Source organism: Mizuhopecten yessoensis, unplaced genomic scaffold (genome assembly GCF_002113885.1).
Source record: "Mizuhopecten yessoensis strain PY_sf001 unplaced genomic scaffold, ASM211388v2 scaffold1539, whole genome shotgun sequence".
Lineage (NCBI taxonomy): Eukaryota > Metazoa > Mollusca > Bivalvia > Pectinida > Pectinidae > Mizuhopecten > Mizuhopecten yessoensis.
Genome location: NW_018404097.1, coordinates 1,128,529 through 1,147,391, shown reverse-complemented (window position 1 = coordinate 1,147,391; position 18,863 = coordinate 1,128,529). Strand labels below are relative to the sequence as shown.

General features: G+C 35.3%; 1 protein-coding gene across 1 annotated transcript; it reads left to right on the top strand.

Annotated features, from left to right (window-relative positions):
• Positions 1 to 7,108: 7,108 nt before the first annotated feature.
• On the top strand, positions 7,109 to 15,555 carry LOC110464744 (programmed cell death protein 4-like). Its single transcript, XM_021520118.1, has 9 exons — positions 7,109 to 7,602; positions 9,335 to 9,438; positions 9,857 to 9,970; positions 10,516 to 10,737; positions 11,180 to 11,392; positions 11,914 to 12,021; positions 12,224 to 12,334; positions 12,655 to 12,794; positions 13,692 to 15,555. The coding sequence occupies exons 1-9, from the start codon at positions 7,308 to 7,310 to the stop codon at positions 13,750 to 13,752; spliced, it is 1,368 nt and encodes a 455-aa protein (XP_021375793.1). The 5' UTR covers positions 7,109 to 7,307; the 3' UTR covers positions 13,753 to 15,555.
• The last annotated feature ends 3,308 nt before the right edge of the window (positions 15,556 to 18,863 follow it).

Genomic DNA, 18,863 nt, shown 5'->3' with positions numbered 1-18,863 from the left:
AGAATGTTATCAAACTACCAATTACAAAATTTAAACTAATTCCCACCACTATTAAAAGCCTGTTTTATGCTTATTGGCATATCTGTTAGAATTTGTAGTAATTAGCAACGTTAAATTACAAGTGAGACATACGTCATTAGTACGAAGTGATATGTTAAAGATATATATCATGAGCAGACGCGCATGTTTTGTTTATTGGAATAATATTTCTTAAAAACAAAAACAAATTAAACGATTTACTTATGTTATATTGATTATTGATAATATATCTTTTGTCATAGAGGCGACTAACGTGGTAACCGCTGCAGAATTGGGGATTTGCTTTTTTGTCCTCTACTTGGGGACACAAAACCGACCACAATAATTCTGCTGCACCCATTGTAATATTTTGGTTTTTACATCTCTTTCCATTTCTATCTACCTTTTATTGCCTAGCGCCTTGCCTGGCGACATCCCAGATGAGGAAGGCAATGGGTTCTGTTCCCAGGCTGGGACATACCAAAGTCCTAGAAAATGGTAGTTGTAATTCCCTGTTCAACATTCAGCGTTTAGGGTAATGACAACAACTGGTTCACCCGTTGTCAGTATAATGTGTCCAGATGGAATGCTGTGCTGGGTGCCTTCGGCATGGTATTTCAGTGAGATAGCACTAAAACGTCGGCATCAGATCCACGCTATCGCATTGAGGCAATTACACAACAAAATCTGCATCCAGCAAAAATTGCACACATGCACGAATATAGCTGCGATAACGTAGCTTTCTGACGACGAACGATTTTTTCTTATATATACTGGCCGGGGCAGAGGAAGGCAGGTATTAATATTAGTACTAGCACGAATGCACAACACGCACGACCTTAACATGTCCTCTGATGTTAAGTGGCCGATAATCAAAACAAAACAAACCAAACCTTTAACAGTTTTAGTGTCGCTGTAAATGAGACAATCGTCTTTCTCAAGCACAGAGCTATACCCTTATGTATTGGACGATTATTTAGGTATGACCAGAAAATCACGCAGATCACCACTCATACATCCTAGTCAAGATAGGTATGATCAGTACTACTGATAATGGAGTATTTTCCACATGTATTGGTGAAGACATTGGTGTTCTCCCTATCAATAAATGGCCTCTGTATTGACGTTTTCCTAAATGTAAAAATGATTTTATATGCCACTGAATTAACGGCAACGATAAAATAAGAAGTCAAAATAGATAGGAAGGCTAACAACATCAGCTTAAACTGAACAACAGCGCAAATATTAAGTAAAACATAAAAATCATCATATTAAAAACTTTAAAATCATATAAACACATTTCATATATTTTTTTATTTTATTTTCACAGTGAGGATCGTCCAATCACACTTTTACACAAAGGTACACACCGTCTCTCCTTCTCCTTCTTCTTCTTCTTCTTCTTCTTATTATTATATATTTGTTATACATGATTTACCTTGATTTACCTTGGTCCGGATGGCCGGGAAAGGACTTTAAAGCTCGTATTGGTCCAATTGATACATGTATCTAAAATCTTGGTATTGACAATAAAAGAAACCTTCTATAATGCATTTCCCTTAATAACTGTATTGTTAAAAATATAACACAAATTCAGTCTATTAGAGTAATAAAAAAAATGAAACCGTTGGTTATATTTTTCAAACGACAACACATAAAATCTAGTAAACGATGGAGACAAAAAAGAAATACACACAAATTAATAATACACACTATGATGTCTTTCCACTAAGTGTATATATACGTAACTTACCTGCGGTGTCACCTCTATCAGACACTAGTGGTATGCTGACATGATGGGAGTGATATACCACACAGTATTACCCTAATGTGTATAGTACATTTCTAACTGGTGTGTAAACTTGACGATTATTAGGGCAGACATTTGCTTTGATTCCAGTGTTCATGTCAAGTCTTTTATCACAGTAGCATGCTTAGAGTGGTTTCTGTGCCCGTGTCATTAACAACACATTCGACGCACATGTACTTTTTCATTTTATTTTGAAGTATATTTACATATTAAAAACTTTGGTAAGTCGTAGAGTAACATTTCGAAATGGAAAACGTACAGCTCTTACAGAATGTTCTATTGCTTTCGATCCCTGGGTTTCCGAACTATTTAATGCCTTACTTGAGCATCAAATGTAACTGACACAAAATAGGCCTATGCAACCAGAGAATTTCCGTAAAAAAAAAAAACCTTGACAAAAAGCATGTATAAGGGGAGGCTACTCCTACTAGGGTTGTTGTGCTCCAACATGTTACCGTTTCTTGTACTACATGCGTCACATTGCATGATACATCAACCAATGATCTAAGACAGTGAACAAAACTTAAGTTTAAAAACCTTTTCAGACGGTGTTAACAAGCAGTTTATTCCTTTATTATGCATTATTTTTTGATAATAATTAGCATCCCCACTTCCCTACCTCCGGTTTCTTGTCGAAGTTAATTTGGAATTCAAGGCTTCAACTGAATATTCACGATACCCGTAATATTTGTCAACTGATGATAGACAAACTTACAGCACATGTATTGAGAGATACTGTACGGTAAAAAAAAAGACTATGAGTATGTTTGCCATCATGGTATCATTGGGAAAGAAATATCCGTTTTAAATGGACGGTATGGGTGTCGATGTTTGCCTTGTGGTTTTTGGGGAGGGATGCCCATTTAATGTTTCAGTAGACAATAACGACTGAGCTCGACTTTTCACAGAAACAATGAAATGACATGACCAAGACCTTAAAATCGGTGTAGTTCTGGACCGATATTCTAAGTTTTTAATAGATACGTCCTTATTTAATCCCTAGTTATTGTTTTATCTGGCATTGATGGTGAAATAATACCTTGTAGGTGCTACTAGTTCGGTTGAGTTCTTCTTATAAAAGAAGACCGGCACTAGAGCTGAAAATCTCAACTTTTATTTATTATTACTATATAACTGGCCATCAGATTTACAACCAGTCGACTCGTGTCGCCGGCTCTTCAGTGGTAAACCCCCGAAATCCTTTAGGGTTTTGCTTTCCCTCAGACCTGATGGTGTTCATCACGTGTTGATCAGTGGGCCTTGGTATTGTTGGGGTTCTGCCTTGTATACGTATCTCTCTATTTTCAATACCTTCGTTTTCTTGTAAGGCCCCTTCAACTCAAAAGTCCTGTATTCTCTGTACTCGTTTAGGGTGTAGAACGTAAAATCTAGACATTAGCATTAGTGTAGCATATATGGCCCATTATTTCTCTGTGTTTTGAGTCATATAAGTTACCCCATGATGGTTTGATGTGTAGCTATGTGTTTTGGAGTCGATCAGAACTATATCATGGTCACCAATGTTTGGAATTGTCTTATATTTATTCTTTAAGGATATATTTCTGGAAAGGATTCTGTCCTTTGTGGAAAGTGCTTCCATCACCTGCTCCATTTTATGAATAAAGTTGATTCTGAACTGTACCGGCGATGTGACAATGGGGTACCGGGTATTGGTTTTTTGGATGTAGTTATCATGAACACTTACTAGTTCCAGAGACTTGCAGGCCAAGAACCTTTCGCGCCAGCATACTGTCTTGTCCATCCTGTAATTCGTGTACACCTAAACATGATATATTGATTTTTGCTGGCAATAAAATGAGCGACAACATTGGAATTGAACACATTCAATTCGAACTTAGGAAGGATCTCGTGTATATATAACATGCAAGGCCGGCAATAGTAAAATATGTTGTCGCGGAATGCTGGTTCGGAGTACAGAGGACACGTATAATCTGATCAGATGTCACTCGGTGGCATTTGTCGGCTTAATATCGTAGCGAAACACATTTTGTATGACTTAGAAGAAAATGACAAGATTAGTCAGTCGAGATTTTAAGGCCATCTTTTTTTCAGCATTTTGTGATGATGGAACTGTGGAAGTTCTAATGATCCGTTGACTTATTAACATTTGACCAAACTGTCGATAAATGTGGTATATTTTTAAATAATGGACATTTGTGATGGTAGAAATGTAACGATAATCCTGAAAAGTGATATTGACCTAGGTGATCACTTGCAAAACAAACCAAAATGAAATTTTTTCTCTTTACGACTACTAGCAGAGACGGATCAAAACGTATTTTTTTCAGCAACGTTTTTATTTTTGACGCCATGGCTCATTGCCTCGTTAACGTTGTTGGTGGCTCAACTAGCCCCATGGTCGGTGGCTCAACTAACCCCAGGTATGTCTATCAGATTTGATGGTTTGTTTAACATTTTTAAAATAAAGTAAGGACATGTATAATATGTCAAATGAACAATGTGAGAGTTATAGTTGGAGCTCCGAGGGCCACTAACTACCAACTATACAAATATTCAGATAAAACATTGAAGAGAAGGAGGCGCATACCCCCAGATCATCAAAGTTGTAAAACATTGTATTGACAATTTGTCTAGTTGAGTAAAGTTGTAAGGAAATGCTAACTTAGTTTTAGCGTGTATATATCGTCCATTCTCACTTATCATACGCCAATAACCGGTTTGGTTTGGTTTGGTTTAATTTTGTTTCACGTCCTATTAACAGCTAAGGTCATTTAAGGACGTGCCTCCATGTGTGTAGTGTATGCAGGAGACAGGGTGTGTTGGTGTGCTTGCCTCCTTGTGATAGTACGGATCTGATGCCGACTTTATAGTGCTATATCACTGAAATACCATGCCGAAGGCACCCAGCACAACATGTCCTCCGGTCACATTATACTGACAACGGGTTAACCAGTTGTTGCCATTCCCTTAAATGCTGAACGTTAAGCAGGGAATATCAACTACCATTTTAAGGACTTTGGTATTCCCAGCCTGGGAACCCATTGCCTTCCTCACCCGAGCGAACACTCAACCATCAAGCTATGAAAGAAAAGGGTTTGATATGTGAGGAAAAGGGATCACATCACTTGGAAAATATACATAACGTTTATGTTCCCTTTGGTCACGTTTCTGTTTTGGTGCATTATTTTCCTAAATAAAATAGTCTTGGTTATGTGAACATTTGAGATAAATGCATATATTTTATCACAAGTGATCATTACATCGATTTAAAGTTTGTTTTGGTGATAATGTTAAGTATCATGAGCGTATAACACTTGACCAATATAATGTGTTACGTATCTGTTGAAATGGTAACGTATCTGTTTAAGTTTTTAATGGGAGTAACGATTGAAAACGTGACATTAACGCTAGCGGACAAACCTTTTGCAGTATAAGTTAACGCTGCAATGCTGTTTAAGTCTGTTCTATACTATGAACAGGGAACAGCTCCCTTTATCTTCAATAATAAACAAAACACACAAATACCTTAGCCTGTGCCTGCCCGACAGATACCTGATGGAGCAGCATTTAATCAATAAATATAAATATATTTATATTACATATATTCATGAATACTTGTTTTTCTTCTCGCACCACACCAGTGTGACTTGTACTCCCTCACTTTTTAATTAAATTCCATACATCAAAAAACATCCAGACAGAGATACAGGCGAGGTATTAGAGTGTTGCTGAAGAACGATTGTTTTGTACTGTAGATATGCATTAGTCGATGCAAAAATACTATTCTAAAATATAAACCCATGAAAAGTGTTCAAAAGTTTGAAGTTCAAAGAATGAAATAAATATTGTTTTTGAATGCATTGGTTTTGAATGATTTCCGTTCGAGACCAAATGCCTATTTTCATATACGATCAGGAAAACGTGTCAGCATTTGTTGCAAAAATGTGTTTTTTATAACACAGTCTATCTTGGATTCGCGGGTGTTGAAACGGGTGAATAGTAAACAGGGCCATTTCGGTTTATTATCCTACACATGTTACTATTTTAAGAAAAGATAACAAATGGAAATTGATATATACGATTCCTTTAACAGTAACTAGAAAATTCAAAATTACAATCAATTACATTACAATTACATTACAATCTTCAATACAGAATAAATCAATACATTTTAACAACAAACTCTTATCTATTTAAAGCAGCTCTTACCGATAGTGCTCTTTGTTTTCAATGTAAGACTGAAATAGAGACAATAATTCACACACTATGGGAATGTGAGAAAGTAAAAGACTTTCTACAAAATTTGGAGTTCCTTCTTGATGTATTGTTAATCCCATTTGGTTTTAACAAGGAAACCTTCATTTTCAGTTTATTAAATAAAAAATAGTATCAGTAGTAGGGTAGATTAATAGAATCATTCACCCCCTTTGAGGTGAGATAGGGGAATCTCAACCCGAGGGGGAAGATTCTTATGTTGCCAAACACGAGGCTTTGCCAAAATATATGAACATATAACTATATAATTTTCTTATATAAACGTGTACTTCTAAATACATATATGTAAAACTTCTTGAACTTTCTGACACATCTATATTAGCTTCTGTTTCTCTATCCCCCCTCATCCCTCATTGTTTATTTTCTCTCTCTCTCTCTCTCTTTATTCTTACTTTCCCTTCTATACCTCTAGGACCTGCTCTAACCTCTATTCTGTCACTTCTTAACAATGAATGATTATATATAACGGACATAATTTAGCTGTAATTTAATTTGACATAAACATAACTAATTATTTATTATACCAGAGACGTGTATAACACCTGGAAATAATAGAGAGGTAACTACTATAGGAGCCTACCATTGCCATATATGCAGTTTATTGCTTAAATGAATATTTAATGAATGGATGGTAATGTGTGAGAGTAATAATGTTTATGTATGATAAATTTGCATTTTTATAAACTTTGGAAAAATAAAAAAATGTTCGCAATACAAAGTTCTATGTCGATCAGTGCCCTAACAGTTAGTGTACACGTAACATAGCGAATAAAATGACGGACTTGAGCAGGTCTAAAATGATGTCATAGTAAGAGTACCCTTGTCCTGCCCCCGTTGGTGACGACCGCGGTCTGTCAATAAAACATATAAAGTATGTTGACTTGCGGTTTTTGGCAATGTCGACTGTTTATAACCGTTGCTTTGTTTGTTTAACCTTCACATTGCCATTGATGTAAACAATCCGATAAAATTAGATCGCGAACGGATTGTTTACCACGTGTTCTTCTAAACCAATGAAAGTGATCCGTTTTGATCACGTGTCATAACTTCATACTAAAGGAAAGGATATTTCGCGCTGCACAGCTGGTCGCTTAGAAAAATATTTTTCAGTTGCACAGTTTGCCTATTAGGTAGCTTGTGCATTGTGTGCAGGGTAGGAAACTCTGCACTTAATTAACCGAGTAAGTTAGTATTTGTAAATTGTGTCCCTTAAACGCCTGTCATGACCACCGAAGTCGAAGTGTCTAATGTTGAAATTTTCCAAAATGGCGATAGTGAAATACCAGAAGAAGTGAACGGGAATGAGTTTACCGAGGTCTTAAATGGTACTGACAGTCAATCTCCTGGTGGAAGAATTATCAGGAAAGCTAAAAGATTCCATCGGCAGAACTCAGGACCTGACGCACTGGTTTTAAATGGCGAAACTAAGAATGCAACTCAAGCAAAACAAGCACTTGCTGTAAACAAAAATAGCCGTAAATCTAGGGACGGCCGCGGTCGAGGCCTGCCCAAGAAAGGTTTGTAGCATATTGCAACTATTCACAATGTTCATAAAGCATGCATGGATTAAATTTATAACTTAAATAAGTATTAGAATACTGTCATATCTAATTTGCTAAATAAAATGACTATTTTACATTCCAAGTCCGCGGAGGGATTTGCTGTTGTTTGTTTATCTCATTCCACACCACGTGTTCCGTCAGCCATGTTTACAAACAACACTGGTTGTGTTCTGAATATATATTTCAGTGTAATGATTTAAAATGGCTTGCTTTGCACAGTGCATTATTTCTTGAAAAAAATACAACCGAAAAAAAATATTTGCAACCATAGGGTTAATGCATGCGTATTTTTGTGGAATGAGCTCAGATAGTTCGCACTTGTGCTTTCTTTGTGCAAGGTCAGTGATTCACCCCTATCGTACATGTCGGAAGATCTTGTGACGTACAGATACGTTGCATCATCGCTGTACAGAGTTTTCCGATGCCAGTCAGTACATATGATTATAGGTGATGCAATATCAATATTGCCAATTTTTGCATATAAATATGACAGAAAGCACAGGTCGGTCAAAAGCTCAAGAGCTTATGCTATTTGTTTTAAAATGCCCACCGACTTTAAATAAAATTCATTTTATCTTATCGTCTGTTGTTATTAATTAATTATTATACACCCATATTTGGCCATAATATTATCACTTGACACTTTGTTGTATTGACAGATGAGGCTAATCATGTGCAGAAAGTAACACACTGACGTATAGGGCACAATGTAGAAGGAAAACTAAAAAAAATCAGTGAACAGTATGAGCCAATCAATACATAAAATTGGAATAAATAATATATTTAAACCTATATGTGATTTTGTTTATATAAATGCTCAATTTCTTTAAAAAAAAAAAGTCTTTTTCACCCCAGATTTCACTCCCCTGTAACCCCCCCCCCCTTCAGATTCCAATAGGTATATTCCGTCTTTGCGTATTGCGGAGTTATCTTCTCTTGTGAGAAGGTATTGAGTGTAACGTCATTGGTTTGTGTGAGAAAATTACATTGTTTTCTCAAAAATTTATGACATTTCTCTCACAAACCAATGCGAAACAATCAATACCTGCTCACAAGAGAAGAGAACTCTGCAAGACGAAAACACAAGTGCGAGTTTTCGACCACTCCCTCTACCAAGAACTTATGTTCGATCCCCAGCGGTGACAAAAAAGAGAGTGCTGTCTGATATGGTTATAGTTGTTACCCTCTGATGGCAGGATGGTTTTCTCCCGTGGATTTTTCCTCCACAACAAAAACATAAACTCCCTCAGTGGTGTCGAAATAAAAACTCTCTACAGATTGTTTGTTGTTGACGATATACAACAGTAAACAAAAATTCTCTTCATTTATTTATACATATTCTTCCAATGGGCTTATTTTGATAATTTAAGATATATTCAGAATGGATTATTTATATTTTTTAAACTTATTTTTCAACATAAAATGTAAAGACTATTGACTATTTCCCATCTAATTTCCTATGAATTTGCTACAATTTAGAGCCCTATAATTATATTTTAGATTTAGGGAAAAAAAAGTTTGATGTAATACAATCTCAAGTTTTTGCTCATCGATCAGAGTCTATCAAAATCATTTATTTGAGTTGTTTATTTTCTGTAGAATTCTCAGCATCTTTTCTTTCAAGTTTGATAAATTTGTTTTTTAAATAACTTAAATTTACCAATATACGATTTTTACATTGTTCCAGGTGGTGCTGGAGGTAAAGGAACATGGGGAGCACCAGGAGATGAGATCTTAGTGGAAGAGAGGTGCAAAGACTCCAATGACCCCAATTATGATTCTGAAAGTGAGGTAAATAAATAAGACCATGAGTAATTAATGTTCTATCTTTATGTGTTTGGATAGTGATTATACATGCAAGGTTTAAAAGTAATTTGTTGTCTGTTTCAAAGGTTGCAAATTAAAAGGTACATAATACAATCCTACTAGCCTGATGCGTATGTAGCACTAGTAAATTTGAAGTTGGGGCTTGTGAAAACTTTCGCAATTTAGTACAAAGTATAGATTCAGTCATCATATAACCCTGTCTGTTGTGAGGACGTTCAACCATTGGACTCGAAGAATTTTAAAGAATCTGCTTGTGGGACTTGTTTGGAAAGTTCAAGAATCTGCTTGTGGGCTTAAATTATTAGTAGTGTTCTAATATTGAAAAGTTCACCCCAGGTTTCGTTTTAATATTAGTAATTGTGCATGTGTATCTTTATTTCAGGATGAATATGTTGTTGAAAAAATTGACCTTGAAGTGTCTCTAGAGGAACTTAAAAAGGTTCTGCAGCCTGTGATTTCTGAATACTTCAACCATGGTGATACTTTTGAAGTACAGGCGAGTATATTTCTATAGTAAATTATATCAATCGGTTTGGAAATATGTGATATCGAAGTTTTGCTTTCTACACAATGTACGTATCGCAACGCTTCAAGACCTTCTGGTCCCTTTGTCAAGCTATGACTGAGTGAGCGATTTGTATTTTTTACCTGTACAACAATGTGACGAAATTTTATATTTTTTTTATGTCACTTAACCAGGGACGTTTCATCTATCGATAGGGAGTGTATACCCATGGCCACTGCATCAAATACAAAATGTTCAATTTTGAAGTCATTGCTTGGCAAAGGGACCAGTCAGTCTTGAAACTTTGTGACACATTTGATACATACATCGTTTGTGTAGAAAGTAAAACTTTGGTATTATATAATATAGTAAATTATGTTTGATAATATGTTAATAACCATTAATTATGTTTGATAATATGTTAATAACCATTTACATTGTTGAAGAGACATTAAGATGAAGTGTATCTTTCTATATAAAAAATAAAAATATGTTGATGTCTTTAATATCAAATGTTTGACTTATCAATTTTTTAGGAAACCTTGATTGAACTGAAGTTACGCAGCTTAAAACCTAAAGTGATAGAAATGATTTTGAGCATGGCACTGGACCACAAGTGTACACATCGTGAAATGAGTTCAATCCTTATTTCTGACCTGTATGGAAAAGTGCTAACTTCTGATGATATTGCCAGTGGCTTTGATGATGTTCTCAGCAGCCTGAGTGACCTAACTATCGACACACCTGATGCTCCTACGGTAAATTTACCAACCAACATTTTCTCGTTATTCTTTAATTTCATGCTTGTAAAGTCAAATTGTGAATATTGCATACGAATAAAGAATTAATCAATTTTTAAAAGAGTATATGACTAGTAAAAATATTCAGAAACCTCCTCAGCATTTAATAACTTGTGAGGAAATATCTTTTGGCCAGAAGTTGTAAAAAGGGTAATATTTCATCAAAGATTCTTATCTCTTCTGACTGTATTTGAAATAATCCAAAAAGTGAAAATCTCAAAAATTAAAACCAAATCTGAAGTATTGAAATCTTAACTTGTATTTCGAACATTTACTGATAAATTATCTAGTAAAATTCATATCAACGCCAAAAAGGAAAACGGGACGTGAGAAATGTAGATAGATAAGGTGTATCTTTGTCATTGTTTTCAAAGTTTTCAAACATGATTTGCTTCAACAGGTGATTGGTCAGTTTATTGCCAGGGCTGTTGCTGATGACTGTCTTCCTCCTAAATATATGCGGAGTTACAAAGGTAACGTGGAGTGTTCTCAGACTGTTTCTGCTCTGGAGAAAGCAGAGCTTCTGTTGAGCAAGAAACATGGCATTGTTCGTCTCGACAACATCTGGGGCACTGGAGGAGGCATCAGACCAGTCAAATATCTCGTCAAACAGGTGTGTTTCTCTTTATTTTGAAGTCTTAATCACTTCAAATTTGGGTAGTAGAAAAGTCTTGATTCTGCAAAATATGTTTACGAAGGTTATGTTGAGACAGCATTTCAAACTTCATTAACTGGATAGGGAAAATGAAAAGTAAATTGGCCCCATTTTAGTTGGGTTTAGTATCCTGGTTACATGGATTCTATGTAAAATAATTTGTGTTAATGTTGTTTGCACATTGAGTTACATGCATCTCTGTGGGATTGAAATGTATATTCTTATATAATATTTATTTTTTTACAACAGTTACAATATCGCTATAATGGATTGTATAAAAATTTGCCTAGTTAATTTTAAAGACAATAACTACAAGTGGATATTAAATTTTAAGTTAACTGTTCTAGGCCTGTATGTAGTGGTTTGTTATTGGTAGCGACTGACATCTTAAGTATTTAAGCATCAATTGATCATTAATATCTTCAACTTCCATTGTACATGCCCTATTAAAGAGAAGTTGTCCCCCTTCTTATCTGTAGATGGTTATGCTGCTGAAAGAATACTTGGCTGCGGGAGACATTCATGAGGCCACACAGTGTCTCCAGGAATTAGAAGTTCCGCACTTCCATCACGAGGTTGTCTATGAGGTGAGTCATGTCGTGAAATTCAGTTAACAATTTGAAAGTGATCACATGATCCTTTTTTACCATCATCAATTCTCTTTTCAGTTAACCAAGCTTTAGTTGTCAATTAAAACTAAAGCAATTTTGAGTGGTAATTTTTGAATCGGAGAGTTTAATACTTACCTGATGTACTGTTATATAATTGAAGTATAATATTTCTTTACAGGCTACCGTTATAGTGCTGGAGGATGGAAGTGAGCGGTCAGCTGATATGATGTGTAACCTATTGAAATCATGGGGTGATACACTGGTTCTTACGCCAGAACAAATGTGTCAGGTTTGTAACATTCCTCTTTTACAAAAGGATACTTGTACAAAAGACTTATTGCAGGATGTCATTTAACCTTGCTGTCTTTAATAGATATATACACTATTCTTTTTACAAAGGTTACAAAAAAAGTTTTCTTACTTGTATCAATTACTCTTGATGGCCCAGATAGAAGTGCACAGAGGGGTCTTAATGTTGGCGGAAACTGGAGCATGCAGAGAAAACAAAACATGTTATGGGTTCATAAACAAATAGAATAGTTTGTTGTCACTTTTTTTATCCCACACAGTATTTTGTTTTTAATACAATGTGATCTCTATATTTTGCAGGGATTTAAGCGGGTATATGATGCACTGCCAGATATTACTCTGGATGTCCCGGCAGCTTACACCCTGTTAGAGCGATTTGCCACTTTGTGCCACAAGGGAGGGGTGATATCTAGTGATCTCTTTCAAGAACTACCTCAGAGGTATGCCATCATGTGCTTTTAGTATATAGGTAGTAAATATATTTTCTGTTGCATGTGGAAGAAAATATCCTGGTATATAGGTCGAAGATTTACATTAGTAATTAGGCGAGGGATGCAGACTTGAGCAGTACATGCTGAAAATCAGTCAGGAGAAATATAGGGCATATCAATTAAGAACATTTGGGAAAGTGCACATGTTGGGGGAACTTCCATGCAACAAATCATACATGGGAACAATAGAAGAATGTTAGGTGTGTCACAATACTCGAAGAGTGTATCACTATATATTGCAATACAGAATGATTTATTGCGATACATATCCCGATATATATCGTCATAGGAAGGATGTGCTCAATTTTATAAGTTGTAAGAATATTATTAAACTTAATCATATATAATATGGATCCCAAGATGGGCGAAAGCACTAGTGGATTATAGTCTTTGTGTTTTATTAAATAATATATGGATAACATAGATTTAAGATTTTTGTCAAACAAACCATCGATTACAACATTTGAACTATTAAAAGCCTGCTTTTTGCTTAATTGTTATATCTGTTAGAATTTGTAGTAATTTGCAAAGTTAAAACACTGAGCAGATAAATAAAAATATATGCTTTTGAAAAATATTGCGATGCAGCAATATGTCATCTCTGTATTGTGTTACGATACTGTTACCTGTGTATTGTGATATACCTGTTTTCTGATATATTGTGACAGCCCTAAAGGATGTAGTATTTACTTTGTCACTGTGTCATTGTTGAGTTGTCTCCAATTAATCATGTATCGGAACAAATTGGTATAACACGAACAAAAAAAGTAATGCAAGCAATGCCTGTGGAGGATTTAATATGTTATTTGTGCACTAATATTGACTAAATATGCTGTCGTGTTTCAGGGGACGTAAGCGTTTTGTGTCTGAGGGAGATGGTGGCCGACTCAAGGAGCAGATCATGTAGACATGTGATGGGTCCGAGGCCGACAATGGTGTGCCGTCCTGATGACATTGGTTACCATGGACTATTTTAAAGTCATTATGGCAGTTCACATGGAAACGTCATGGGGACGAAGTGCTATAAAAGTGGGTGTTGGCTGGCAGCAATTCTACAGTATTGACAATGTAGATTTCTTTTTCACACAAAAAAGTGTTTAAACCTTTGACTTTATTGTACGTAGTTAAAGTGTGATGTATATATGTACTGTGATACTTGAGGTCACGGTGTAATGTTTATTTACACACTGGTTGTATGTGCGTCTATCTTGTTGATTGGAATCTTTTGTATCGATCTTGCAACCACTGCCGCTTTGTTGGGTGATGTTAGGAATCACCAAACCTTTATGTGTGTTTATATTGATTGATGTGAAAGTAAACATCCTTGTTTTATTTTCCTTTATTTTCCTTAAATCTGCAGTTTTCTGTTTTCAGGCATTCATATACAATTTTAGTTTTTAAACTTCTTGGTTAAATATTTTTTGATTTGGTGCATGTTATATGCTCTGCATTGATTTTTGTCATGAAAGCTTGCTTTACTTGAAGAATATAATGTTCTGTAAATTAAACAAAGTACTAAACTAATAGCTCACATTAATATTTGTATATAGGCTTAATTTGATGCATTATACAAAAATATTTAATTATAATTTCACACAATATATCATGTATTCAGTATTAAATAGAAATAAGTGAATTGAGGACAGTTTTCAGTGCCTGAATAAGTCTTCAGAAACATACCATATTACCGTGTTAAATGTGTATGCAACAAGGTACAGTATGCAATTTTGGGTGAGTTCGCCCAAAGCTCTTCTTGAAGAAAACATTTTGATACTTGTGGGAGTTTATTTGAAGGTCAATTCATTTTTGGTCACAAGGTAAAACATTTGAAATTGAAGAAGTTGTTAAAGCATATGTCAACATGTACATGATATACTTGTGTGCAAGTGGGATTGGTACTATAGTGTTATTTCGACATGTAATGTCAGTCTGATTTTTTATACAAAACCTTACCTAATGTGCATATCGTTTTCATGATGTACGTATCATCAAAACCAGATGTAAAACCCAATGAATTTAATTATAATCCAAAGAGTTTAAATTGAATTGCAATAAAGCTAGATTTTTTTTAAATTACATTTACTGATATAAATACTCTTTTTGAATGACTACACTTCAAAGGAAAATACTTGTCTGTCATATTTATTGAAAATTATGGTCACACTCGTAAAATTATGAGATCAATTATTTGATAATTTATGAATTTGATTTTGTTCCTTTTTGATAAAGTTTCGTTCATTTTGTTGACAGGTATTTTGTAGATAATTTACAAAAAATCCCTGATTCTGATTTGTAATTAAGCATGTAAACAACATGACAACACCATTTGTTATTGAACCATACAAGTATGTTAACTCCTATGTCATACAATTATATATTATCTGTATTTGAATATTACACAGTTAAAAATAGTCATTAAAAAAAAAGAAGATAAATACCCATTTATATCTTAAAAAATATTTTTTCATTGTCCTTGTTACAAAAAAAGCATAAAACTCTGTCCTTTTCCTGGATCTTTGATAGACCATTATGATGCAACAGCATGTGGTGGGATTAATCGGGGGACACGAGTGAATGGAGAGAAGGGATGGCGTTGACCTTGAGAATTAGACAAACTGAAGGGCTGTTGCTCTTCGTTTTGCTGTGCAATTGTATTTTGTCATGAAATCATGCTCACATTGACCAATAAATGCTGGTTATAGTTTAATAATAAATGTGTTGGACTTTTTATAATCTCAAAAAGGAACGTAGGTCTCATCACATGTTGTGTCGGCAGACAAATATTGCAAATATATACTCTTTGAAAGAGAACTAAACTTGTTTTAAAGTCAGTTTAGAATACAGGTTTGTATTGAGTTCAAAAACATCACAAGATTCCTTGCATGATTAAACAGTATTGTCACTAGCTGAGCTCTCCATACTCAACCAAACCACACCAAAACGTCTTGCTAACCAAAAGTATCGTTAGGTAGGATAACAATCGTATTTTTACACAATAGTCCAGCAGTGGAAAGCATGAAATTCTTATTTTAACAGTTCCAAAGATGTAGTGATTAATCCTGAAACATCTCCTAAAAATAAATTCTATCGGAACATTAAAAGTTTCCCATAATGGACATGTAAACGACCAGTTTCCATCCTCAAAGGACGACGACCGAGTCTGATGATATTGACGCGGGATAAGTGTCGTGATATGTAAGGTTTATCCTTCCATAGTTTTGCGAACCATGTAGACTCATCGTTCTTATTGATAACACTAGTTTAGTCTTATCTGAGGGATCACTGTTAATAAGAGCCGATACACAATGTTTATTAGCCCACCGCCATCTGATGGTAGGCTATTTAATTCGCCCAACCTTTGTCATCGGTCTTTGAACAATTCTTGTTATTTCTCAACAAGTACCAGAGGGATCTTTCTCAAATTTTATATGTAGGTTCCCCTTAGTCCCTAGTTGTACAGGGCAACATTTGAGACTGATCGTATAAACAACATGGCCGACAGGCAGCCATCTTGGATTTTGACGGTGAAGGGTTGGTATGGCTATTTCTCAGGAAGTACCAGAGGGATCTTTCTCAAATTGTATATGTAGGTTCCCCCTTGGTCTGTAGTTGTGCTAGTCTCGTTCAACCAGACGCTTGATCAATTGTAATTCAAGAGTCTGGTCAAACACACGTACAGTACTTAAAAATTACCAGCACCAGAGGGCAGTGTTTTTACTTTCGTTTCTGGACGTTATGTCAACGCCATTAAACATTTCAATGAAAAATGAAATTAATGAGAAAACTTAACTATACATGCATTCCTGAAGTACCCGCGTATTCACTATTATCGAGAACTATGTAAGAAAATGTGTCAAATCTCCAGAATATTGCCATATATTTCCACTGAATAAATCATAACTGAGCACAAAGCCAACAACACTGACTGAGTTGGAAAAAGCATGCAAAGCAAGTGAGATTTTACCTGTACACTATTCAAAACACCTACAAGTTCTCACTCAGGTAATCTGGCTTGACTTGTATCAATATCCTTAGTTGTTAGCTTCATGAATTATTGTAAAATATCCAATGAAATTACACGAAATCATCCTTTTTGAAGCATGGTCTAACATTTTTCTCGTTAATAGTGAAAGCATGGATACTTCAGGAATGCATGTACAGGTAATTTTTTCAAGAATTGAAATATTCAATGTAATTTTGCGCCACTCAAATTCTGACTTTAAAAGTTGAAAAGGGTGTGTCAAACTTTGACCAATGAAATCATTTACTAGAATTCTGGTAAGCCTCGTTATGCTGTCACAAAACGAAAGTACTGGGTTCGACCAGACTCTCTGTTCGGCGTAGCTTGCGCAGGCAAAAAGATCTGGTTGAACGAGACTATAATTGTGCAGGTCAACTTTTTGGATAGTCTCGCTCAACCAGACTCTTGATGCCTGATCAGATAAACAAAATGGCCGATAGGCCTCCATCTTGGATTGTGACAGTAAAGGTTTATTATCACTATTTCTCTGGAAGAACTGAATGGATATTTCCTAAGTTTGTTATGTAGTCTCCCCTTGGTCTGTAGTTTCAGATAAACAACATGGTCGACAGGCAGCCATCTTCTATTTTGATATTGAAGGTTTGTTATCGCTATTTCTCAGGAAGTCCTGGAGGGATCTTTCTTAAATATTAGATGTAGGTTCCCGTTGGTCCCTAGATGTGCAGGTCAACTTTTAAGATTGATCAGATAAACAAAATGGCCGACAGGCAGCCATCTTGGATTTTGAAAGTGAATGTTTGTTATCGCTGTTTCTCAATTAGTAGTGGAGAGATCTTTCTCAAATCTTATATGTAGGTTCCCCTAGGTCTTTAGTTGTGCATATTTACTTTTGAGCCTGATCAGATAAACAAAATGACCGACAGGCAGCCATTTTGACAGTGAAGGTTTGTTATGGCTATTACTCAGGAAGTACTGGAGATATCTTTCTTAATTGTTTTATGTGGGTTCCCTTGGTATGAAGTTATGCATATTTTCTTATGAAACAAATTTTTGATTTTGACATTTAAGGTTTGTTAGTGCTATTACCCAGGAAGTACTGGAAGGTTCTTTCTCAAATTCTATATGCAGGTTCCCCACTATCCTTTATTGTTCATGTTTACTTATGAAACTGATCAGGCCGACCGACAGCAATCTTCGATTTTTGACATTAAAGGTTTGTTAGTACTATTTCTCAGCGATAACTTGAGGGATCTTTCTCAAATTTGATATGTAGGTTCCCCTTGATCCCTCGTTGTGCATGTTATATTTTGAGACTGATCATAAAATTGTACTCATATTTCAATGATCGATTCTATTTCTTTTACATTAAGTACTGTACTAGTAAATATGTGAAATGAAAAACTCACTTTGAAGGTTGTCTTTTATACACAGCAGTTTTAAGTTTAGATCAAAAGTTACCTCAAGGTGCATTTACAGTTAACATGACTCTATCAAACAGATTAGAGAAAAGGAGAGAAAAGATCGGACTGACGAAGAACTAATGAAGATGGTACAATGGTGGGCTCCAAGATCCCTCTGGGATTTCTTGTTACCGAATTGCCATGATTTTCCTCTCATCGATGACCAAGACATAGTGTAGCACCCTATCATTATCCATATTGTGTAGTCTACAGAAGGCCTATTCTCTAAACACTTCTTTGTGTTGTTTCGTGTGACAAGATTTCCATCCAAAATCTCCTTGGACTCCAATATTTAAGTAAAGAGCTATGGCGGGTTGCTATGCTTATTTCCCCAAAGTTATGACCCGCTAGTGCGCGCGTCCAGCCGTGCACTGTTATGACGCGTCCTCAGGTATTTGTCTACAGGTAGGTCTATCGGAATCCCATGTCTAAGAATAGATTATTTTAAACGGACGAATTTAAGGTCATGGCTATTAACACATGCGTTTCACGATAAAGACTCAACAAAATGTTTATTTTGCGTAAACACTAGATCTTACAATCAATACCAACAAGTTTGAAAGGATTTAATTTTCA